This window comes from Monodon monoceros, unplaced genomic scaffold (genome assembly GCF_005190385.1).
Source record: "Monodon monoceros isolate NGI ecotype Baffin Bay Population unplaced genomic scaffold, NGI_Narwhal_1 Super_Scaffold_5, whole genome shotgun sequence".
Lineage (NCBI taxonomy): Eukaryota > Metazoa > Chordata > Mammalia > Artiodactyla > Monodontidae > Monodon > Monodon monoceros.
In genome coordinates, this window is record NW_021703782.1 from 5,272,611 (window position 1) to 5,298,817 (window position 26,207).

At 40.2% G+C, this 26,207-nt stretch overlaps 1 protein-coding gene across 1 annotated transcript in view; it reads left to right on the plus strand.

Moving 5' to 3' along the window:
- The window catches only part of GALNTL6 (polypeptide N-acetylgalactosaminyltransferase like 6), a 1,140,136-nt gene that overhangs the window by 922,816 nt on the left and 191,113 nt on the right, over positions 1–26,207 (plus strand). The window contains exon 5 of the mRNA XM_029204074.1: positions 23,820–24,005. Within this exon, the coding sequence (XP_029059907.1) occupies positions 23,820–24,005 (186 nt within the window). The remainder of the gene's footprint in view (positions 1–23,819; positions 24,006–26,207) is intronic.

The window sequence follows — 26,207 nt, forward strand, 5'->3', positions numbered from 1 at the left end:
GAACAGAAGATAAAAATTTCAGTACATTACTCCATCAGGGATGTATTCTAGATTTTGTTAATAGTTAATACTTCTTTTCAAACAAAACATTCAGTCTGACATTTTTCCTTATCAGTATTCTTAAATTTAATATAAGATAGCATAACATCATTGTAATAGCTCTTAATAAAGTATCAAAATAGTGATTCTCATTAAGAGCAGAAGGGTATCAGGAATCTTTTCCAAACCACACGTGCCAGTAAGCACTACTATATGAGTCTCCTCCTGCTGCCATAACACATTACCATACACTTAGTGGCTTAAAACAGCACAGATTTATGATCTTACAGTTCTGGTGATCAGAAGTCCAAGTTGAATCAGCCGGGCTATGTTCCTTCTGGAGGTTTTAGGAGAGAATCCGTTTACTTGACTTTTCCAGCTTGTGGAAGCCTCCTGCATCCCCCACTCATGGCCCCGTCCTCCATCTTCACAACCAGGTGTGTGGCATCTTCAAATTTCTCTCTCTGACTCTCCTGCTTCTCTCTTTCCTTTATAAGGATCCCGTGATTACACTGAACCCACCTGGATAATCCAGGATAACCTGAAGCCGTTTAAGTTAATCACATCAGCAAACTCCCTTTTGCCGTGGAAGGTAACATATTCAGAGACTCTGGCAACTAGAATGTGAACATTTTGGGGCAAACCATTTTTGTGTCTGCCACCAAATGGACTTACCTAAGAACCATGTAAGAATGCATGAAGGGGCTGTGTGGTTGGAAAAATTTCCAGGGAACTCTAAAATTTACCACCTTTTCCCACACATCTCCCCATTGAGAACCACTGGGATAGAAATTATGTTTAGAATGTATTGATTCACAATTTAGATGAAGTGCTTGCTTGCTTCTCATAAAAGTAAAAGTGATCTTTGCTAGAGGAAGCTTCCAGAAACAGGATTGGGGATGCTACCCCTACCCATCTACTGCCTATGCCCATCACATTCCTTCTGAACCCTAGCACAAATCCAAAAGAAATCATCCTAAAAACCAGACAAGCTGAGGTGATTACCTACTGGGCAGATTTATAACTTTCTTGCTAATGCCAGTACATCTCCATGGGTACATAATTAGTACATGTCTTCACTGTCGAGTAAATGGTAAAAAAACAAACAAAACCCAATGGAAAATGGAGGGTCTTAACCCCAGTGTGTTCTGAAAGCTCTATGATTCTTAGCCTTTCCCTAATGTAAAGAATAGAAACTAATGGAATAAAATACAAGAGCTCTGAAAGCTGGTGAATGCGCTAATAATAGAAAGACATAACAAGGTTATAATAATTGGCTTGAAAAAATATACGCAAAAATCAGCTGGGTCAGAAAGAGCTTTGCAAGACAATTTAACACTTCAGAATACCTTAGACTTTTCAAAATATTTCAGTAGTATTCATTAACTTATTTAAACTAGATTTATTTGGCCAAAAGAAGAGAAAGCAAAAAAGAAAAGAATGAATTTCTATTATATGCAAAGGAAATCATCAATATAAAAGAGAAAAGGGTAATATTTCAAAAGTTGGAAATTCTGGAAGCCTATTTGATTGCAGTTTTGATAATTGAATCAATAGCCAAGAGACCTATTGCAGGGATTCTAATGAGTAAACAACTCTCTTAATGGGATAGTTTGAGTACAGTTCTACTTTGAGTATAGGAAGTTGCATTCTTTGATCTCTGAAGATAGTAAATTAACCGATAATTGTTGGTGGCAGTAATGTAGTAATATTTGGCTGAGTATGAAGTCACCCAAAAGCAAACACAAGAGGAAGTGAAATTATGTCTTTAAATGATGAACATAAACCTATTAATTAGGAATTCTATTCATTTATGCCTGTTTATTGACTGCCTAGCTATGTAGCAGGAATTATTCTACATTGCAGTAAAGAAAAACAAAGTCCCTGCTCTGATGAAACTTAGATCCTATTGGAGAAAGAATAACCACAAAGAAAAATGTGTGTTATGTCATATGGTCATAAGAGTTAATATGAAAAATAAAGTACACAGAGAACAGACAGTGATAGGAAAGAGGGTGCCTCTTTAAGGTTGAATTCATGTGAGTGCTACATTAAAAAAAAAAAAAAAGAATTCTAAACAGTTTTCCAGAGAGAAATGTATGCAGAAGACATTAATCATCACTGCTCATCTGTTTAGTTAAGACATGACTTTTACTCTCTGGAGCTTATGTTGACTGTATGTGGGTTTTTGTTGGCGTTTCTTATCATTTGTTTCCTTTCCAGTTGAGGAAACTTTAGGCCTTCAGAAATTAGTTCCAACCCATTAAGATTAAAGGTGATGAATGGTCTTGCTTCTGAAGGATGTCAGAATCATTTAAGGGAAACCTCCTTCCATTGCACAGTTAACAGTTTCATAGTTGATTGGAAAGGGGGAATCGCATGCCTGAATTCTCTGGAAAGAAAAAGCCAATGACTCCGAAATAGGGCAAACCAGAGACATTAGGGGGGGGGGGGGGGGAAACCTGAGCTTCAATTCTCTCTGATCAGCTGGCTGTCTGCCAGCCATGGCCACTAAGCTCCTTTAAGAAACCTCAGAATACATAAATCCTTTACAACTGGGAAGCTCAAAGTATTTCTCAAAAGTGAATATTTCTCTCTTGTCTGTATTTACAGCACTCTATGTAGAGGTTTGCAAAATGTGAAGTTTTGGTCAAATTTCACATAGGACATAAGGGTCACCCTTCACTTTGTGGTCCAATGGGGACAATATTTTTCTTCCCTCCTATTTTAGAAACATGGTTAATCCATTAAGGTATCACGTCATGAAAGAAAAAGGATTTTCTTGCCTCTGATTTATAAGATTATTTAACATAATAAATATTTGTCTGAGATTATTTTGTTCCTGTTTTGCATTTTATTTGGTTTTGATTCAAACTTGTGTGATTCTATCCACAAGTTCTCAATCTTTCACTCTAAAGGCACCAATTCTTTCCAAAACTCTCACAGGCGTGTCCCTAACCTCAGTGACAGGTTCACCAAGAAGCAAACTTAAAAGAGGTCCTTTTGTAAGGTGTTGTAGAAAGGCATATTCTCCTGGGATGTGCATAGTCTCTTAATGTGGCAAAGAAAAATCTGCATATTTAATCTGCAAAGAATATAAATGAAAAGTAATGAAGGTTCAAAATTTCACAGGGGTGATTTCTATTCTCATACTGGCTGAATTCATGTGCATAAAGAGAATAAGCCCTTGCAAATTTCTCTGATTCATCAAAAACCAAATTAGGTACAGTTTCAAACATTCTCCTGAGAAGTTTTCTTTTCTTCTTTCACGGTCAGTTATCTCTCAGTCATTCCCACCTCCCCCTCCACAAGGACCTTCTATTCCAGGCTGCTGTTGAGGTTTCCACCACTGTTACTGCAGTTCAGCCTATATTCCAGGGAAAGTAAATAACAGAACAAAGAGAAGGAAAAAATAAATTTCCAGGAAACGATGTCAAATTACCCTGCTAATTAGCCAGGTCCATGAGAGTGGTAGGAAGAAGTGCAGATTTTAAGACATAAGGCTCTCCTTCAAAACGTGATCACACTACTACATATAAAATAGATAACCAACAAGGACCTACTATACAGCACAATGAACTCTGCTCAATGTTCTGTGATAACCTAAATGGGAAAAGAATTTGAAAAAGAATACATAAATGTGTAACTGAATCACTTAGCTATACACCTGAAACTAACACGACATTGCAAATCAACTATAGTCCAATATAAAATAAAAATAAAAATTAACAAAAACACGATCAGATTAGTTTGAAATTAGAGCTCATCTCTGGAAACTAACAATACAATTGACTAATGTTCCTCTTTTTCCCATTGTTATTATCAGCTTTCAGCTAGATTAGCTGTTCTTAGCCAGGGGCAATTTTGCCCTGAAGGAGACATTTGACAACGTGTGGAGACAGTTTTGGTTAACTCGAGGGTACTACTGACATCTAGCCAGTGATGTTGCTAAGCATTCACAACAGCCCCCATAACAAAGGATTATTGAGCCCCAAATGCCGAAAGCACTAAGAAGCCCTGAAATAGATCACCTCAAAAAGTAGTCATTCGGTCTTGTGCTTTAAAGCAAAACTTCCCGCTACCTGTGCCTTCCTTCACGGAGGCAATGTGATGTAATAGGAAGTCTTAAGTTACTAGACAGAGTTTGGGGGAAACCGAAATCACCAGGGAGATAAGTGGGAAGAGAGGGCCAAGGAGAGGTCCCTGGGGAGCCCCAGCATTTGCAGGATGAAGAGCAGAGGAGTCTATCTTGAAACTGAGATGTGATCTAAAACATCTTGAAGAGGCAAGGAAGAACTTCCAGAAGAAGAGGTTAGGTTCAGTGAGGCAAGGACTTGAAAATGTGTGTGTGCTTTGACAAGTGGAGATCTTTGTAATAGGAGTTTCCAAACAGAGATAGAGGCTGAAGCCAGATCTCGGAGCTTCAAGGAGTAAAGAGCAACTCTTCCATGATTTTGGAGATGATGGAAAGTAGAACACTGTGTATTAGCTAGGGAGAAATTCAGATTTTAAAGGAATACTTTTATTAGTTTATCTAGTACAGTAAGTCCCGAGTTCAGTTCCGAGAGCGTGTTTGTAAGTCCAATTTGTTCATAAGTCCAACAAAGTTAGCCTAGGTACCACAGTGACACAATCAGCCCTAGAGTATTGCACTGTCATAGGTTTATAATACTTTTTGCCTCGCTCCACTCTCTCAATTTTCTTCACTTTTGTTTCCCTCATTATCACTTGGTGCTTCCTAGCAGTATGAGCTACATCACCACTGTTTTATGCTTGCTTCTGGACATCCTAGACTTGAAATAAAGATACTCTACTCTATACAGTCCTGTACAGTGAAGTACACAAAAGCACAGCCACTTGTAGAGGATGCACGCACATGACAATGAACGCCGGACACGTGAACTAACTTACGTTATTAGACATGCGAACGCATGTTCGCATCTTTGAAAGTTCACAACTTGAAGGTTCGTATGTAGGGGACTTACTGTATAGTATTAGAGAGACTCAAAAATGTCTATAGCTAAAGAGAAGAAGCCAACTGAGGAAAAAAATTGAATGTGAGAGTTGATAACAAATGGAACAACATCACAAAGGGGTGATCGAGGGATGAGGTCTAGGGTGCAAGCAAAGAGGTTGGTCCTCAAGAGCACAAAACACATCCTCTGAGCCTAGATAAGCTGGGGTGTAGACAGCAATCATTTTGTGAATAGGGAAAGGGTACATTTACTCATTCAATATTTATTATCTAGGATATGCCCAAGTACTGTGCTAAGTATATAAAAATGAACAAAACATGGTCCCTGACCTCAAGGAGCACAGTTTAGTGAGAAGCTAAAGTCAACTCTAACCTTCACTGAAAACTAGAAGTCAACATCTTTGACTGGTACAGTGGGGAGTGGTACCTGAATGGAAGCTTGAAGGGACAGGTAAAGGTGATTCATCAAAGGGCACTGGACAAGGCACTCACCAACAGGTGAGAGGGCTGACGTTTAGTCCCAAGCGTCCAGCTGTGATTGGAGCATTTCATATTTGTTGTGGTGCCCATAGGCACAGATACTGTATTTTATTCAGCGTGAACTCTGACACCTCCGTTTAGGAAGAACAGAGCACAGAGGAGTGTGATCCAGAGAAGAAGTCTGGCCAAATGTGTTCTGAGGGAATGTGGGGTCAGGGGAATCAACAATGTGGGTTCAGATGTTGCAGCATGGAATTCACACGGGACAGAAAAGGAATAGGTACCAGGAGAAAACCGTTGGGTTTGAAGAAAATGGAGAACATGACGGCATAAAAGCAGAAGGTCAAGACACAGGAAGAAGCAGGTGATAGGAAACTATGATCTGAGATTCAGACACTAGAGTTATTATGCCTGTGTCATGGGGTAGTTTAGAGTGAGGGCAAAACACAAGATGGGGTCCTGAGAATAGGAGACTGAAGTATGATGAAATTAAGTGCTACTGAAGTCAAGGAGACAAAGCTGTAAGATGAACTATGTAGACAGGTTTTGGAATTGTTCTGGTCCCAATATCCTCAGTGGGGAGCAGCCAGTAAACTGATGGAAAAAAAAAAAAAAAAAAAAAAACAATGATGGATAGAGCATAGCACAGCTGAGTATCAATGCCAATGAGTTGGTCAGTTTGGTTTACAACATGCTATGGACTGAATGCTTGTGTTCTCCCAAAATTCATGTGTTGAAGCCCTAACCTGAATGTGATATTAGTAGGTGGGGATTTGGGAGGTAATTAGGTAGGTTTAGATTAGTTTGTATGTGTGGGACTCCCATTATAGGATTAATGTCCTTATAAGAAGAGGAAGAGAGACCAGTTTTCTCTCTCCCTCTCTCTGTCTCTCTCCATTGTAAGGACATAGTGAGAAGGTAGCTCACTATTGTGGAGGAGCAGTTGGTCTTGAAGCGAGTAGCCAACATCCTCATCAACCTGTATGGGACGAGGGTCGTGCTATCACGGGCTAGCCGCTCTGTCCACGTGGGGCTCCGGAACCATGACCATGAGGTCCTGTTGGCCAACATCTTCTGCACGGAAGCTTACCACCAGAATCTCTTCACCCCGTCTCAGCTGGACAAGGATTCTCCAGAATATAGCAATGAACTGATCAAGAAAGTGTCCCAGCAGGTCCTGGAGAAGCAAGCCGACTGGACGTCCTGAAGCACAGGGACAGCATCCCTGCTGCTGTGTCCGCCCCAGACACACTCACGCCTTCCAGAAGGTAGAGAACTTGCTGTATTACAAGTTGACCAGTTCTCTACCTGACGGGCTTTCTCCAGGCCCCCGTGGGCACTGCTGCCTGATGCAATCCCAGGCTCTGAGCAGACACGGGGAGAGCGCAGAGCTGCTGAGACTCGCCTGATTGGGAGGCTTCCAGGTGGAAGCTGGCCTGGGGTAGTGGGGACGGGTCTCAGCAGGGTGGCCATTTCTGCCAGACCACACGCTCTCCAAGAAACAGCTTGAAAACTGAAGAAAAAAAAAAAAAGCCTCAACAAGAATTAGTCAGCACCTTTATCTTGAACTTCTCAGCCTCCAGAACTATGAGAAATGAATCCTTATTGTTTAAGCCGCCAAGCTAAGACGTGACTAGAAGACTAATTGCCTGAAAGCATTAAAAAGGCTGCTTCCGTCTTGGTGCTCAAAGATATGACATGTGGAAGATCTGAGTGATTTCTTCAGAGGAAGTCTTCCAGGGTGGTTGTGAGTTGTGTGCTCTGAAAGAGAGAGAGAGGAGACAGAAAGGGAGAGAGGACAGAGATGTTTCTTGTAAAACTGAGACTACAGAGATATGTTGGTGACAGAGCAAGGGTTATGCGGGATACAGCCGTAAGAGGAGGAGAAAACAGATCAATACATGAAGTAAGCCGCTGAGGGATGGACAGAGAGTAGGTACAATATATTTGGGTATATACGTAATGCTCATTGACCACACTGATGATACATGAATGCGAAGTATATGGAATTGACTGGGCTCAAATATCCTCACTTGGGCACAAGTTGTTCTGGTACCAGAGCTTGCCTGAGGGCCGGACAATAACTTCCTTGGTCTCAGAGATGTACAGAGGGTACCCCAGGCTGACAGTGGTGAAATGAGCACTCTTCTCCGGACAGAGCTGTTTCAGTCCTTAGAGCATGATGAGGACGGTATTCTAGAAGAGGGACTATCTCAGACTCTCCAATCTAACACCGAGGTACCTAGATAATAGAGTGAGACTAAAATCCCAGTCCTACGACTAGTTATATGATTATACACAAGTTTCCTGTTCTCTCTGGACCTTGTTAACCTTACTACAAATGACGGAGACAGCTCCTTTCATAAGCAAAAGTTCTCTGACTCCTTATATGTGCTGATTGTTTCTTCAAATTGTTACCACTCACTTTTTTGTCTACAGTACTACAAGAAGAATGCTGCTTAGAACCCATGGCTGGTTCCCTATTATGCACCAGATAAATTCTTTAATGAACTTGGCATTCAGCATCTACCACCGCCTCGCCCTTGACTGCATTTCAGACTAATGCCTAATGAACAAGGGGCCCACCCTAGAAACACTACTAATCGTTTTTGTTAATTTTTATTTTATATTGGAGTAGAGTTGATTTACAACGTTGTGTTAGTTTCAGGTGTACAGCAAAGTGAATCAGTCATATATATACATATATATATATATATCACCATTCTTTTTCAGATTGTTTTCCCAAATAGGTTATTACAGAATATTGAGTAGAGTTCCCTGTGCTATACAGTAGGTCATTGTTGTTTATTTTATATACAGTAGTGTATATATGTTAATCCCAAATTCCTAATTTATCCCTCTCTACCACCTTTCCCCTTTGGTAACCGTAAGTTCGTTTTCTATGTCTGTGAGTCTATTTCTGTTTTGTAAATAAGTCCATTTGTATCATTTTCTTAGATTCCACATATGAGGGATGTCATATGATACTTGTCTTTCTCTGTCACTCTTCCTTCAAATCACAATGTCTTTCCACAACTTTTTTTTTTTTTTTTTTTTGTGGTAAGCGGGCCTCTCACAGCTGTGGCCTCTCCTGTTGCGGAGCACAGGCTCGGACACGCAGGCCCAGCGGCCATGGCTCACGGGCCCAGCCGCTCCGCGGCATGTGGGATCTTCCCGGACCGGGGCACGAACCCGTGTCCCCTGCATTGGCAGGCGGACTCTCAACCACTGCGCCACCAGGCAAGCCCTCCACATCTTAACTACAACAAAAGAGAAAAAAAGATTTGCCTCTCATACGTAGAAGGGGCTACTATAATTCAATTTTACTTCCATTAAAATTCATCCTCTAAGTCTAAACATTATGCTAAGTACTTATGGACTAGTTGGTAGTGATGGATGTGTAAACCAGAAATTACACTGTAAATGTAAATCACCCAACAATTGTAAACCAACAAATATGGCAAGAGCAGTTCTTAAGCAGAGGTAAGTGGAGCAGAGAAGAGATACAGAATTACTTCTCTGTTCCTTTCGAAACACTATATTAAAAGGCAGGAACTGGAGAAGTGGTACTCATTATATGTTGGAGAAATACGAGTTTAGCCAAGAAAAGTGTTTTCAGCAATAAGAAAATTTGGGAGGACTCTTCTAGCTTTTAGATAGGATGCTGCCGGATTCATGAATCACTGAATAAAGTCAATTAGAAAAAAAATAATAAGGAAACTTGTTTCAATATTTTGTCTTTAGATTGTTTTATCCTGTCTCAGTGTACGGGAAAGGATACTGACTTTGATGTGGACTACAGTTGGGCCAGTTGTTTATCCTCTATAAGCCCTCGTTTCCTAATCTGTAAAATTAATCTAAATTTCAGGGCAACCCAGCTACACTTCCTGCTTTTGGGTTCCATGAAATACGCCTTTTGCTTGAACAGAGTTTAAGTCTCTGTTCCTTTTCCAAAAAAAAAAAAAACGTTAATATCTATTTGTGACCCTAAAGTTTATTCAAAATTCATTGTCAGAGAAGGCTGCCCAACAGAACTTCTGGGCATCTTTCTGAACATGTTATTTCATATAACATGGCCACAAGTATTTGAATTCAATACTTCATGATTTGCCTTTTTTGTCCCCATTCAGATTTGGCTCTAGACTTACATAAAAAGGCACTTTGGATTCTGCTACACTACTATCTACTCTTGACATTTTACTAAGAGTTCGTTTTTGTTAGAAACCATGACAAGCTCCTGTCCATGTGATTTGGTCGAAAGATCCCGGAGCCAAATGGTACAAGTCCCAGGCATTAGGACTGGTGTTGTTTATTATGGTGGTGCCTCTCCCAGAACAACTTGACAATATCAGAACCACCTGAGACATTTCATTATGCTTCTAGTGATGACTTTTAGTTAGATTTCACGAGAATTCACCAGAACCATATGGTGGAAAAAGAAACTATTTCTTAGTACAAAATGAGCATAAATAAATGAAGGGTATTTCTATGGCCAGTAGTACAACATAGTGCCAGATTTTCAAAAGAAATCCCCTTAGAGTTTAACAGACTATGAAATAAATTCAGTTATGTATATGTAATCAATTTAAATGTATATATTTTAAGATATCTTAGGCATATAGAATTATATATGTGTGTAAATATATAGTAGAAATTCATTCATACATAGAAATATATTACACATTAAATGTATACAATATACACACACTTATGTATATATAATTCCATACGGTTAAAATATCCCAGAAATATATATAAACTAGTAAAAGGGGTTATTTCTGGTAAGGAATAATAGAGTACTGAGGGTATGAGATGGGGTTTATTTTTCAAAATATACCCTTTCGTATTAAACATTTTGCCTATGCGTGTATTACCCAGCCCCCCCCAAATATCAATATGCAAATGAAAACATTTAAGAAATTATAGTCACTAAAGGGAAAAATAAGAGAAGATGCAGATTACAGTTTGTTTTAGTGTTTTTGGTTTCCTCTGGTTTCACATAATTTCATAGTTTGGTATTTTTTTGCAAGGATCTACCCAAGCAGGGGTTGTTATTTGGTTGGTTGGTTGGTTGGTCGGTTGTTTCATTTTGGGGTGTGTTTCTATAATAAAGGACCTTCTCAGGATGGCTTATGTCCTGGCTTGGTTATTACTTCCTTCCCAAAACTTGGCCTTCCCTTTCTCCTGTTCATCTCTGTAAATCTTACTCATCCGAGTTCCAGGATCCTGCCTTTCAGAATCTTTATACCATCTATACCAAACACCTTCAATAAATAAGCCCTATTCTGACATTACTCATTTTCCCATCTGAAATGTTACTATGTCCTGCTGAAATTGTAAGCTACACAACTCTGAGGGCTGTGCCCTGTGCCCCCAACATTCACTGTGTCACTGCCTTGCACCACCTTTGTGTTACATTTTATTTGTTCATGGATCGTTCAAAGAGCGGCATGGCGTCTCTAGCGCTGCCCTTAACTTGTTAATTTTTAGTTGTATTAATGAATGTTTAACAGCTTATCATTTGTCATAGTTTATTCTCATCTTCACTCAATAGGTAGAAAGAGTAGTCTCAGATTCGAAACCAGGGATGTGGTCTAACACACATTTTGAGAGACAGGCAGAATCTGCAGGCTAAATGATCCTTGTAAAGTCACTGGGGAAAAACAAATCTCTCCCAGGAGTGGAGCCTTGGTAACTCTAACAACGCAGGGCTTGTCTGTCCACTGAGAGAGGAAAAAATCAACGTCCTGTCCGGCACCACCTGCAGCACACTGACTGACTGCGGTCCTTCCATGAGTGAACTTCATCAAGTGTCGAAAATAACCCTGGGACCATGGAGACACATCATTAGTAGGGAAAATATATAACGTTGCCGGAGCTCAAGGAGATACAGCCCATTTAAATGAAGATAAACAGGGCCAAACAAAAGAATTACAGTAGAAAAATATGTGGCCGGCCTATCAGTAGAGAAGACTGCTGCCCTAAAACTCCACAATTCTGTCCTCGTTAATTTCTGAGCCAACCTGTGCCTTGGCAGACACTTGGCATGTTCCAGACATATGATTTATTGCCTCATTTAATCAAGACTGTGTAGGAAACAGTGATTTTTCCGAATAAATTACAAATGAGGCACCTTTCATCTATCCTTAGGGACTGAGTGATAGATACACATATGTATCTATGTAGGTACATGTGTGTGTACATATATGTATAAAACTCCCAAGATACACCATTTATTTATTTCTTGGTGAGAAATGTAAACAATTTCTATTCCTTCTGCCTGCGTGAGAAAAAGAAATATATGCAATACTGTAGAATATAAATGCAGTCATCTAGTGTTTTTCACTTTTCATTGTTATGGAAACTGAGCAGATTCCAGTACTAATAAATGACCCTGCTCTGGAGGTTGTTGGCCATCTAAAGGCCATGTCACTTCATTTGACTTCCCAGTTTGCAAATATACCTTACATTGTCCTCGGAATATCTTCTAAAATTTGGGGGAGCTCTGGCTCAACAAGGAAGGGGAACCATGTACCCAGCAAATAAGCAAAATGTCCTGGAACTAATATTACCCATTTTTAAATGACTCCTTGGCACACTGATTAAGTTGAAATGAAGTGCAGGTAGTAAATGCTAGGTTGTCGTCTTGCCTAGGGAGAAAAAGCGCTTTCTAGAGTTCAGTGGTAAACAGGCAATTCATTTTGACATAACGAGGGAAAGTGATGTTTACAGCCAGAGGTCACAGAAAGCAAAGATGGAAAAGACCTATTGGATCATTTCCCCCTTCCCTGGAGAGGATTGCCACATGAAACTTCATAGTGCTTGGTCCAGTTTAGCTTTCAATTACTCAAGCAAGGGGCTCTCACCACTTCAGACTTTTTCCAGGAACCAGATCTTTACTCATGACCCCCGCCTTCTTGGCTATATCAGAAAAGTAGGAATCTTAGAACTCACCCTGCAGGTGCACACAGAAGTACTTCCTGCTCACAATCAGACCTGTAAGCCTCTGAACCCACTTTCTCTTCTGTCAGTGAATTTCAAAATTATTTCCTTGGTAACAACTCCCTCTGTCCTTTCCTACTCTACCTTCTCAGCCAGTGTTCCCATCACACCCCTTTTACCCTGAGTCTTTATCTTAGCAGATGAATCCCTCTGAAAAAAGAAAAATTCCTGTTTCAAAGGGTAAAAGAGCATGGGCTCTAGCACAGTGCTATGCTTACGCATCCCATGACCATCTTGAATGAATGAACAAAAGGCGTGGATTTAGAGAGAATGGGAGAAGATGAAGTTGTCTAGAGATGCACATCTAGACAATTCCCTCCCCAAATCCTGCTGAAACGTGGAGCTGATGAGCGAGCAGAAGCTGGAGGAGGGTGCGGGTCAAAGAAGGTTTGCTTTTTAGGAAAGGGGATATTGCAGTGTTTTGGGTTTGCTTTTTAAGAAAAGGGATATTGCAGTGTTTTGGCTTCGAGATGGAATGACTCAGTAGAGGACCAAACATGAAGACGCAAGGAAGAGACGGGACCGCTACAGGAGCCATGTTTGTGGGCAGATGAGGAAGGTGGGATCAAGGGCACAAGCGGAGAGGGTGGTCTGATATGAGTGCACAGACAGTTCATTCCCTTCATCGGCAGACAAGGGCGAGGTGCTGACAGTTTGGCCATTTGATGGTGAGAGGTGGCCTCAGTTCTCCTTCAATAAAGAAGAGAATGAATTTTACGGCCATTCAAGTCCCCTTGCCCCCTCCAAGCTCCTTGGCTTCCATAGCCAATGAAGACAGAGTTTCAACCTTTTCTAATTAGATATTTTATACAGCCTTTCACCTCAACAGCCTCCTGCCCTATGATGCACTGGTTTCAGCTCTTGGGATCTCTCTTAAGGAAAATTGTAGATTCAGAAAGCACTTATTCACAAAATATTCATTATATATTATACATAATAGTCATAGCTGTAATCATGTAAACAACCTAAATCAACAATAAGGAAAACTTACTCCACATTTGAATTAATATTTCAAGGTAATGACATGGAAAATTTCAACCTTAGTTTTAAAAGAACATGTAGGCTCTAAATAGAAGCATAAAAGGTAAAGGAGAATGTAAGCAATGATTGGCTTTTTTCTCAGCCTTATTGCGGTATAATTGACAAATAAAATTGTAAGATATTTAAAGTGTAAAACATGATGATTTGATGAACGTACATGTCAACTTAAACACATCATCATCATATATATATATTTGGTGAGAACATTTAAGTTCTACCTTCTCAGCAATTTCAATCACACAACACATTGTTACCAATTACGGTCACCATGGTCTACGTTAGATCCTCAGACCGCATTCAGGTTATAACTAAAGTTTCTACCCTTTTACCAACCTCTCCCTATTCCCCTGCCCTGGCAACCACTTTTCTACTGTTTCTATGAATTTGACTTTTTTTAAAAATTTCACATATAAGTGATACCACCCAGTATTTGTCTTTCTCTGTCTGACTTATTCAGTGATTGACTTTTAGTGGTATAATTCTTATTGATTTTTTTCCTCTTCTTTCCACTTTCCTAAACTTTCCAGGTCTTCTATAATAATTATATATATATATAGATAACTATAAATACTTAATTCACTACATTAAATTCCCTATACTTAGAAGATTCCTAATGGATACATTTGGGTTCAAGTTTTTCTTTTCCTCCTGACATGTAATCACTGACATTTATTGAGTACTTAAAATATTTCAGACTCCCTTTACTGTATGATCTTGGGCAAATTTCTTAACCTTTCTGACCCTCATTTGCAAATGAGTATCATTTTTCTCATCTGTAAAATGAGGATGTAATAAATTAGCACATGAATATATCTCAGAAATTATAAGCACTCAATAAATATAGATATTATTATTTCCATATATTACTTTGTCATATTTTGCTACTTATTCTATTGGTTCTTTTCATTCAAGGACATGAGACACATTTTTGGTCCTCTTTTATATTTTCTTTTTTCAATTTTGAGCCAAGACAATATCTTCTATGGTCCCTCTCCTTTTCACTCTTTAATAGTATTATCAAGAAATGGAGCAATGCCTTGGGAGGACGTACCTTTAGCAAGTCAATTTTCCTCAACAAGGGCAGACAGCTCATTTCCTGCATGTCTCCTCCTATATTGCAGTACAAGAATATTGTGAGGCACTGGGAGTTTCGGTAGCCTTGGGAACAGGACCAATTTCCAGATATTTAATTTAGCTCTCGCCTCATCTAAATTGAAATTGTGACATAGCATTTTTCTCACACTAACTGTTTAGAGGGATTCTTTCCAATTTGTCTTTATTTATTGTGAAGTCAAGCCAAACCCCAGAGGTTTTTATGGTCCTTTTGGCAGTTACTGGGTGACAGTAGTCAATCACTCACACAAATGCTAATTTGAGATTACTGGTCCCTGTAACTCTACCCATATAACATTCCCACCCAGTAATTCCAACAGATGCTTCAGAGAAACTAAAGAAAAACAAAATGGCTTGTAGCAGGTATGTGTGAAAGACACCAGGTTTGTTTCAACTCCAGAGAAATGCAGAATTGAAAGTACTTTCAAAAGGGCAGAGATTCTGTTTCTCCCATTTGATATCTGTGCTGGTGTATGGCATCTTATAGTTTGTCTTTGTTTTTTGTTCTGCCTGAATTTTATGCTTTTTCACTTGCTGAAGATCAATTTCTCCCTTTCTCAGGCATCCCAGCTTTGGTTTTTTATAACTTTGAGTTTTCTAAAATTTCCGTAAATGAATTTTCAAATCCCGTGGATCCAGAGGGGATCTCGTGTAGCTTGCTCATTTGATACAAGCAGCTTTGGATTTCACTGGGAGGCTGTGACGTCACCCTGTTACTAGCCTTGTTGATGGGCTCATATGACCTTGGAATTGTTTATGCCCAGAGTGTATTTCTTGACTTGATTTTGTCTTAGGAAAACAAGTTACAGAAAAATCATTATTTTGATGGGAAAAACTCACTTAGTCCCAATTTTTAAGATGGTCGCTAGGAGTCAAACCAGCTCACAAAACACTGCTCATCCCAAGGTATGAATGTGTGTGAGGGTACAAATAAATCAACAGTTAGCAGTAGCATTAACGTTGGAATACAAAAACAATCAGCTTAAAATCACATAACCTGGCGTCCAGCAAAATATAGTAAGAAGTTGTTGAAGTAGTTGGAAAAGTGTGAAATGTATGAATAGGACTTTTACCCTTAAGGGCTTTAGAGGAAAAAAAGCATAAACATACTGGTCCTTTTGATGTTTTTTTCTTGGTTAAATTTATTTTTTAAAGCCTCTTATGTCTCAAGACAAATTATCTTATAAAATGTGCATTTCTGACAGGCTTACACATTAAAGGAATCACTGAAAGATAAGTAGTGACTTCTCTGGGACGAATGAGAAGATAGATATATTGGTAAATATGAGGAGATTAACTAAGATAATTAAGTACAAAGTATAGAACTGATAATTCAGGCTGAGAGAGGGCAGGGCTCTGGGGGTCCCTGATGGAGCCTGCAGGCCTCATGCCTGAGGCTGGAAGAGGCAGGCATAGTGCAGAGAGGAACTGGCACAGACGCTTGTAATCAGATGTTGTTTGCTCTAAACCGCAAGGAGTGTTTAGACTGGGAACTAGGACGTTTTCAAATAAGGTGTTCTTGATCGGTCTATATTACAGTGAGAAAAAAAAAGAAACATGTGCTGGAGGCTTTTCTTGACCAATTTTAGTCCTGAAACTGGCATCTGTGCTCCTTTCTTAATTTGAGAGCTGGTGTATTTTACATTGGAAGTATTTGTCATTGTCGGTACTCAGATTTTTCTTTCTTTATAGAATATTTGATGTTCAGTGAATTAGGAAGAGTCACTGGGGAATTTTCTGGTCATTCTCAAGACTTCGGCTAGAGTTCTCCTCCACATTCAACTAAAACAAGATTTATTTAAATATACATTTTACCAAAAAGATCACAAGGGCTTTAAAATTGAATAAGTATCCTGTGCATTGCTGGTGGGAATGGAAAATGGTGCAATTGCTCTGGAAGACAGTGCGGTGACTCCTCAAAAAATTGAAAAGAGAATTACCGCATGCTCCAGCAATTCCATTTTGGGTGTATATATCCAAAAGAATTGAAAGCAGGGTCTTGTAAAGATATTTGTACACCTCTATCCATAGCTGCATTATTCACTATAGCCAGAAGATAGAAACAACCCAAATGCCAATTAACGAACGGATAAAGAAAATGGGATCTATACATACAATGGACTATTATTCATCTTTAAAAAGGAGGGAAACTCTGACACAAGCTACAACATGGGTGAACCTTGAGAACATTATGCTGAGTGAAATAAGCCAATAATAAAAATGACAAATACTGTATAATTCCACTTACATGAAGTCCTAGAGCAGTCACACTCATAGAAACAGAAAGTAGAATGGTGGTTTCCCAGGGCTGGGGAGAGGGGGAAATGGGACTTATTGAACGGCTATAAGAGTTTTAGTTTGCAAGATCAAACAGTCTGTAGCACAACTGCACAACCATTTTGATTATATATACTTAACACTACTGACTCAGCTGTATACTAAAAATAGTTAAAATGGTAAATTTTATGTTATGTGCATTTCACCACAATTAAAAAAAACACTAAATAGGTGAAAGGAAGAGGTGATCTAGATGAGCTTAGAGATTATTTTCTCCTATGTCAACACTGATAATTCAACTGATACTTATATAGGGTTTTTTATTTAAAAGAGTGCATTATGTGTAATGTTTTTCTAGAATTAAACTACTCTCTAATATTTACAGACTAAAGCCTAACACTATTTTGGCAAAATTCTTAAATATTTACAGGGTCAAATAGTGTAACACTGAACCAATGACTTTTCGTAATATTGATGGTAAGACTTCTACATTTCTGCATTTAGACTAAATTATCATGTATGTGGTGCAAATGAAAACTTATAAACTATATGACCTACTCCTTGCAATACACAGGATGTTTAAAATAAAATAAAACTACTGAATTATTAAAAAGTAGAAATGTTTCTACAGAAATGTTTCCATTGTATTAAAATGGATCAATTTGTGGTGAGTTCAAAATACTCAGCAAAAATATTTCAAAGAAAAGACCTCTGAGTTTTGTGTGTGTGTGTGTGTGTGTGTGTGTGGTATGCGGGCCTCTCACTGTTGTGGCCTCTCCCGTTGCGGAGCACAGGGTCCAGACACGCAGGCTCAGCGGTCATGGCTCACGGGCCCAGCCACTCCGCGGCATGTGGGATCTTCCCGGACTGGGGCACGAACCCGCGTCCCCTGCATTGGCAGGTGGACTCTCAACCACTGCGCCACCACGGAAGCCCTCTTAAGTGTCTTTTAATCTTTAGGATTCTCTTTCCATTTCTTTTCTTCTTCTTCTTCTTCTAATTTATTTGTTGAAGAAATCAAGCCATTCGCCCTGGAGAAATCTCTATAGTTTAGATTTTGCTGATTATCTCCCAGATGTGCCATTTCACGTATTCATCAATCCTTTACTTCCTATAAGTTGGTAGTTAGATCTATAGGCATGACCGAATTCAGATTCAGCACTTTGCTAAGAATGCTTCATAGGCAGTGATGTGTTCCCTCATCAGGAAGCACAGAACAGGTGATCTGGCTCCTTTTGTGATGTTAGCTTGATCCATTAGCTCATTAGGGGTTGTAAAGGGTGACATTCTATCTCTTCTTTTTTTTATTTTAGCTGGAATATATGTTGTCTATTTATTTAAGTTTAGTATCCCAGCTATTTCCCAAATGACTCAAGATACTTTGTACATTAAAAGAATAGAAAATAAGACATTTGGAAACAGAACTCAGTTGAAATCATAATAGAAGCAATTAGATACAGTTCCAGCAATTCTAATACTTTCTTGGTTGAATTTTTTGTGCTCTAGAGATAATATGAAATGCTTATATTTGAATGCTATGCAAAGGGACATACTTAGTGTGGTCAACCAGGACGTAAAGAGATTGACAGCTTTCTGGAGTTTAAACTAGAGACATACATTTCTCCTGTATAAAGAATATAGAAAATGTCTCTACACTGCTAAGTAGACAGTTATCCTTAACACTGCCACTTGGGATTAAAATATACGCACGGCCTGTGTCAAGTAGATTGAGAAGTGGAAGAATATCTTACAGCCTCTAATTGTGAAGTACTTCTTGTCACTGTGATAAGACCTCAGATTAGCCAGAATACTTAAGAGTATGTTCTTGTTGTAAAAGGATGAACCAGGAAGGTTTAAGGTATGTATATTTCTGTGTGTTTATAACACATTTCATTTCATCATCAGGTATCACCCACAATAACTAACATATATTCTATAGGCTCTTAAGGCCATATTCTGCTACATACTATCTACCAACACCAGTGTATAAACATCAAAGAAATTTCAGCTCTGTAATATGTATTTAGATATAGAAACTCGTATCTCCAGATCAGTAGGGTCTCCTGCCCCTCTTGCTCTGTCCTTAAGATTAAATTAGGGGATTCAAAGGAGATAGAAGGAACTTGGCAACAATTCCAGCCGCTGAGCCCAGGGCAGCTGTTTGTCCAGCCTTTGGTGAGCCCACCGCTCGGGATACCCTGGCTTTGCTCTGTAAAACTGATGGTCACTTAGATTCCCTGTCCCCTTGGGAACACTCTCTCAAAGGTAGACTAGAAAGCTGTCTAAACTCTGCTACTGTATTTTCCTGACATAATAAGCATAACTTATTGAACGGATCTAGGTCTCTGATGAACTTAAAGTGCTTCAAGGTCATGATTTGATATCAGTGACAGTCTTATAGACAGGGAGCTGCAGGAGATTAGACAGAGGCTGTCCTGACCAAAGATAAGACCCTGGCATTTGCCTTTTGACTAAACGTCTGATACATGTCAGCTTTATTTTGTTTTGACTCTTGCTTTCCAAAGTGACACGCAGCCCAAAGAAACACCAAAAGACCAACAATTAGGATGCTTTTTAGGAAAAACGAAATACTTGATAGATAAGATCTATGCCATAAGTAAAACTTAACAAGAGAAATCACAGAATCGTAGAACTGGAAGGAATATTTAAGATCAACCCATCACGTTCCATAGGTGAGGAAAATTGAAGTGACTTAACCAAAGGCATAGGGCCAGTCAGTAATCGGTCTACAACTCATGTCCTTGGCTCTGGACTAAAAATCACTGAAGGTGACTTTTTAGTGCTTAGTTGCTACCCTAATACTAAACATAGTGTCAGTTTGTGGCGCATAAGTGAAATCTCTAGAAAAAAAGGAAAACTACTTTCAGAAAACTGCTACATTTAATGTTCACGGTAGCAAGACACCAAAATTTCACTTGAGTAAAACTCATCATTTCATTATTACCTCCCAGTGATACAATAAACCTTGGGCAGAAATTGTCGTGTTTGAAATTATATTAATTCTTCCAGGTCATCAGGGTACCACTCAGTGGATTTTAACAGTAATATACCCACCGCTAGTCTAGGGCCACCAACTAAAAAAAAAAGTTAATGGTTCTATGGATGTTTCCTAGTCAATAAAAAAATGTCTGCTTTAGGACTTCCCTGGTGGCTCAGTGGTTAAGAATCCGCCTGTCAATGCAGGGAACACGGGTTCGAGCCCTGGTCCGGGAAGATCCCACATGCCGCGGAGCAACTAAGCCCGTGCGCCACAACTACTGAGCCTGTGCTCTAGAGCCCATGGTCTGCAACAAGAGAAGCCACCGCAATGAGAAGCCCGTGCACCACAACGAAGAGTAGCCCCCGCTCGCTGCACCTAAAGAAAGCCCGCGCAGCAACGAAGACCCAACACAGCCAAAATAAAGACGTAAATAAATAAATATAAATTTATTTAACAAAATGTCTGCTTTATAAAACTACCATACATTCTCGTTATTCTTTAAAATTAGATGAGTTCAAAAGAGATCTTCAAAGATGCTGTACTTGAATTAAAATACAAAATCATGTTGAAAATCATTTGAATAATATTTTAGAAATGAATCAAAAAACTGTTCATACAAAAGAAATGCAAACTGTTTTTAAGTTAAAGCCATCTCTACCATCCCCAGCAACTCCCTTGTATGAGAGCCTAATTTGCTAATCAGATGGAAAATACCCGTCTTCATCGTGAGTTATGGTTAATTAGATGTTACAACTGAACTACTAAGAGACAACGGACCCCTCCAAGGGGCAGTCAACTAGAACATTATTCGGAGGCAAAGCAACCTAATTATTATCGCAAAGTTCAAATTAGAGGAGTTGATTTGAACACTTAATGGACTCACTTTGGGGTCAAACCTCTTGAGATTAGTGAATTCATACCGGACAGTCTTTTTAGTACATTAAAATGGGCTTTGATAAAAGAAAAGTACACAGAATCAGAAAATGTACAGAGAGGGAAAGGCAACATGTAGAGATGCTCCCACCAAGTTCCAGAGAGTTTCCTATAAACTAGAAAGTGTGGAAGCATAAATCCCAAGTTGGGACAATCCCTCACGGGTGACCGACAACCCCCTGCTTCTTGCTTTGGGACACGCGGGAGGCGAATCTCTTCTAGAAAGAAGCACTTTCTCGTACGCAGCTCCAGAGAATTAACCTTCCTCTCCCCCAGAAGAGACTCCTGTAGTCCTTAGGGGTCAGAGAGGAAAGCAGTGAACGCACTCAGATTGTCGAGATGGTACCCACAGTGGTACATTTGACAGAAGAACCGTGAGGTTTAAAGAAAGAGTGAAGAACACTGTTTGGGTGGGTTTAGCAAATGTGCATGATCTATTTTCAGTCCCCTATGACTGTGGGGACACTGTTTCCACAAGACGGTATGTCCTGTGGTCCAAACAACTGATTTACAAATAAACTTAGAGAGTGATTCTTGGTATGTTGGTGACACGGAAGGATTTCAATGACTGAATACATTACAGGAATGAGATTATAAAGTTTTCCTAAACATTGATTACTGTGCGAAGTCCTAATAGAACACAGGCCTTTAACAACTGGTACCCACAGAGCCCTTGCATGGATCACCGATCACTTATCATGCCTTTGATAGCACACCTGGATGGCGGGCCTGTGCTTCATTTCCCTAACAAGACAGTAAGCTCCAGGCTCCCTCAGAGGCGGCACTGGGCTGTACAGCCCTTGGGAATCTTCCTTGGAGCTTGCACACAGTGGAGAGGGGAGGAGAGAGCCAAAGGGAGGGGGCACAGAACACCTGGCTCAAAGCAGAGAGAGACACGGGACAGCCAGCGTCCTAGGTGAGACTCTACCACACAGCCATCAACTCATACCAGCTCGTTCATGGCTAGCCAAAAGTGTTTCGCTTTAAATTGGCAATAAACGGAAGACGATGAATTATTCAAAGCTCACTGAGAAATACAAAAGTCTATATTTTTCATCTTTCAAACTTAGCATTCTAAGGCATTCCTTCAGCTATTTAGAAATGCTGTTTCTAGGACTTCCCTGGTGGTCCAGTGGTTAAGAATCCATCTTGCAAGGCAGGGGACGCCAGTTCGATCCCTGGTCAGGGAAATAAGATCCCACGTGCCACGGGGCAACTAAGCCCACACGCCACAACTACAGAGCCCATGCACTCTGGAGCCCGTGAGCCACAACTAGAAAGAAGCCCACGCACCGCCACGACCCACATGCCACAACGAAAGATCCCACGTGCCACAACTAAGACCCTATGCAGCCAGCCAATAAATAAATATTTAAAAAAGAAGAAGAAATGCTGTTTCGCTTCCTAAGTACAAGTGATTTGCCGGGGTCTCCAATTATTGGCTTAATAAATGTTTACTGAATGAGCACTGTCAGGTCTGTAGTCAAAAGCTTGACCCTCCTCCACCCTCTAAGAGGACAAAAATTCCCCCCGAGTCAGGTTTAGGGAGTTTGCAGCACCTACTCACATCCTTCATCATCACAGACTTTCCACCCAGGCCTGGCCTGACTCCAAATCCTGTAAACTTTGCACTCTAGAGTCTGATCTGCAGATCTCTGCTCATTACAGGAAAAACAAAATAGAGGGGGCCATATTTTGATCTAAAATATTCTTGTGGAAGACCCCACCAGCATTCTTTTACAGTAAAAATTAGAATGTGAAATATTCTAATTTCACTTCACCAATAATCAGAAGCAATGAAAACAAGGATAAGGACGTCCCCGGCGGTCCAGTGGCTGGAACTCCGCGCTCCCAATGCAGGGGGTGCGGGTTCGGCCCCTGGTCGGGGAACTAAGATCCCACGTGCCGTGTGGCGCACCAAAAAAAATAAAAGGAATAAGGGTAAACCCTTGCATGCAGAGAAACTCCAATGCAGAGTAATTCTGACATCTGTTAAACTGGAGACCAGGAAAGAGATCATAAATCCTTCCATGAATCCCTATTGTTACAGATCATAGGAGGAGACAATAATAATACTGTCCTTGATTGCAAACATGCAGAGAAAGTTTGAAAGTGAAACCTACCAAACAAACAGCATGCTAAGATTCTGTTTCAATTAATATTAGACTATGCTTGTTAGAAGCTCTAGGAGAGCCCTCCTAATGTTTTACATGCAGGAGACTGAAAGCAGAGATGAGTATATATCCCACAGAAAGAAAGCCACCAAAACACATGGCTTGAAAAAAGAACTGAGAGATTAATGCATTTTATCACAGCCAGTAGGAAATGTTTTAGTCTGTAAGTAAGTTATCTGATTTGATTTTGTTCCCGCTGTTTGTTTTTAATTAGGCAAAGAAACATTTCCAAATTTTTGTTTTCTAATCTTAAAGACCTAAGTCCACAGTGATTATGTAGCATCTCATCTGCCTATCCCTCTTCACGTCTAATTTTAACAGCAAATCAGTCACTTTCCACTTCAAATCAGGAGCCATGGGCTGAACTTGCATGCCAGTTTGCTATTGCCTCACGGCGGGGGAAAAATCTGTTTGGTTCCTGTTGATTTGAGAGGTATTTTTTTCTTCCCTGTGGTTTTACATGCAGTATTTTCAACACAGAGAACACTAGGCAAAGCCTTGCCAGAAAGGGCCCTCTTGTTGGCAAGAGCCCATATGCTGGAACGTTCACCTGACTTCACCAGCAGGGACCCAGGGCTGATGCCCACCTGGGTGCAGGCTGGCGAGGCTGCAGTCTGGTGGCCCCTGGTCCACAGAAACCACAAGGCGGAGTGCCAGCGGGTCAGTGTCCAAAGGGCAGTGTTTGCATCTTATGGAGCTCTCCACACACAGACGCCCGGGAGTAATTCTGCTACAACTAATGTCCTGTGTTCTTTCTGTACCCGTTCTTCTCCCTCCTTCCCAGAACACCTGAAGGAGAAGTTGGAAGAATACATGGCTCGGTTTTCCAAAGTGAGGATTGTTCGCACCAAGAAAAGGGAAGGGCTGATCCGGACCCGACTCCTGGGAGCGTCCATGGCCAGAGGCGAGGTCCTTACGTTCCTGGACTCCCACTGCGAGGTCAACGTCAACTGGCTTCCCCCGCTCCTCAGTGAGTGACCCTCAGCCCCTGGGGCCTCCGGGAGAGGCGGGGGAGGGTGCCATGCGCTTCTATGTCATCCGCCATCGACAAAGGCTAGAGACCCCTTTTACGAGGTTTACAGTGGGGGCGGTGAATTCTATCTTACCTATTGCTGGGACGTATAGGTAACTAGAAAACCACATTGAAATTGACATTTTAGGTAATACCAACTGCAGTCTACCTTAAGGTTTGAAAAGGTTTGATTTCTTTATCTTAGACATTCACTGAGTAAACACTAAAAGGAAGAAGTATTCATTATACTACCTATAAGCGCAGTATGATTAAAATACACACACACACACACACACACACACACACACAGAGTTTAGCAAGTATTATAGGACTGTCAAGAGATGAGAAAAGTATTCAGCCCCAGAATACAGTTAAAGTAAAAGCACACTGACATTTTCCCAGGATTTATAAGGCCATTCTCTTTTCCACTCCGGCACCGGCTTAGCTCCCTAAATATACGACCCCCCCATCATGTTTACACACAATCCCTCAAACACTCAGAGCTGCCCTCCAGGTGGTACATCTTAAATGAGCACTAGAGGACTATCACTTGAACTGCTAGAAACACAAAAGTCCTGAAAACCACTCAAGCTCGAAAACCTGCATGAGGTTCAGTCCAAGCACCAGTATTTTTTTTAATTTCACAGTTAAGTCAGAGATCAAGCCCAGTAGTAGCTAAGGAATAAATTGTAAGGCTGAGGGAAAAAGTGTGTCTAAAAAGTTCTTGGTGCGCACTTATTGAGTTCCTTTCTGTTCTTCCACATTTCACTAAATCAACTTTTACTGTAACTATATCCCTGGCCTTGGAGCTAAAGCCAGTTAACAACCTCCTTCACAATAGCTGTCTCGGAAAGAATCATTTTCTATTGAGAACGTGCAGGATTTCAGACAGAGGCAGCAAAGCTCCATTAGTAAACGATGTGGGGGAAAAGATCAATTGAAATTGTGTTGCATTTGAAACAGGAAATGACCAGCAACTAAGGCTCCACGGCATCTCAGAGCCACACTCTCCCCCGCAGACAATCGCCCAGACACCCTAATCAAAAGGGATGTTTCTATGCTCCTAATGGCCAGAGATTCCTCTGAGCTTTGAATTAAAAGTAGCTTGTCCAAGGACATAGCAATTTAGAGTTTCATCCGCAACCGTCAGTTTCCCTTAAACGGAATTTGACCTATATGATGCTGAATACTCAAGTCAGCACAAGGCCTAATTTATTTATGATCCAAACAAGCCCTAAATGCCAATTATCAAGGCTCTGACTGTTCATATGCATCTAACATTAAAAAAAAAAAAAGGAAAAAAAAAGGGAAAAGACAGAGAAGCCCACTTTTTCTCATTGAAGCATTTCATTTTCTGTAGGCCTGATGGGTAAGAAATGATTCACGCTCAGGATTACTATCTTTTTTTATTTTCCTCTATCAGTGTCTTGACACATCCTCCAAAATGGAAAAAAAAAAAAAAAAAAAAAGGTGGAGCCACACAGTTTCTTGGTTCATTTTTCACCTTGGGATTTTACCTGAATTTCAATTTCCCATTAAGAGTCTGTTTGTTTGATCCCTGGAAATTGAAATGTAGGCACAGCCTTAGATGAAAAATTAGTCATGCTACTTTCACCCCGAGCTGGTGCTGCTGGATGAGAGCTGAGAGGAAATTTGAAGGGAAAGTTGACAGTTTAACAGACTAATTCTCTTCGGGTCACCTTGAGACTCCTTGTTGGTCAAGGAACTTGTAAATCAACCTGATTCTGAATTTGACTGAAGAAAGTCACTGAAACCTTAATACTCAAATACCTGCAGAGGTGATAGAAGAAATATTTTGGACACAGTAATGATGGTCTCCTCTGTCAAAGACATCTATGGGGGAATGCCACTTAAGGACTAAAGCCCACTGCAACGCTTGCCCAGGTGAAAATGATGCCCACTGAGCTCTTGGTGGGACTAACTTAAGGAGTGAATGAATGAATGAAAGAGAAAGAAAGAAAAAGAGAGGGAAGGAAGGAAGGAAGGAAGAGAGAGAGAGAGAGAGAACGAAGAAAGAAAAAATGAGAGAGAGAGAGAGAAAGAAAGAAAAAAGAAAGAAAGAAAGAAAGAAAGAAGGAAAGAAAGAAAGAAAGAAGGAAGGAAGGAAGGAAGGAAGGAAGGAAGGAAGGAAGGAAGGAA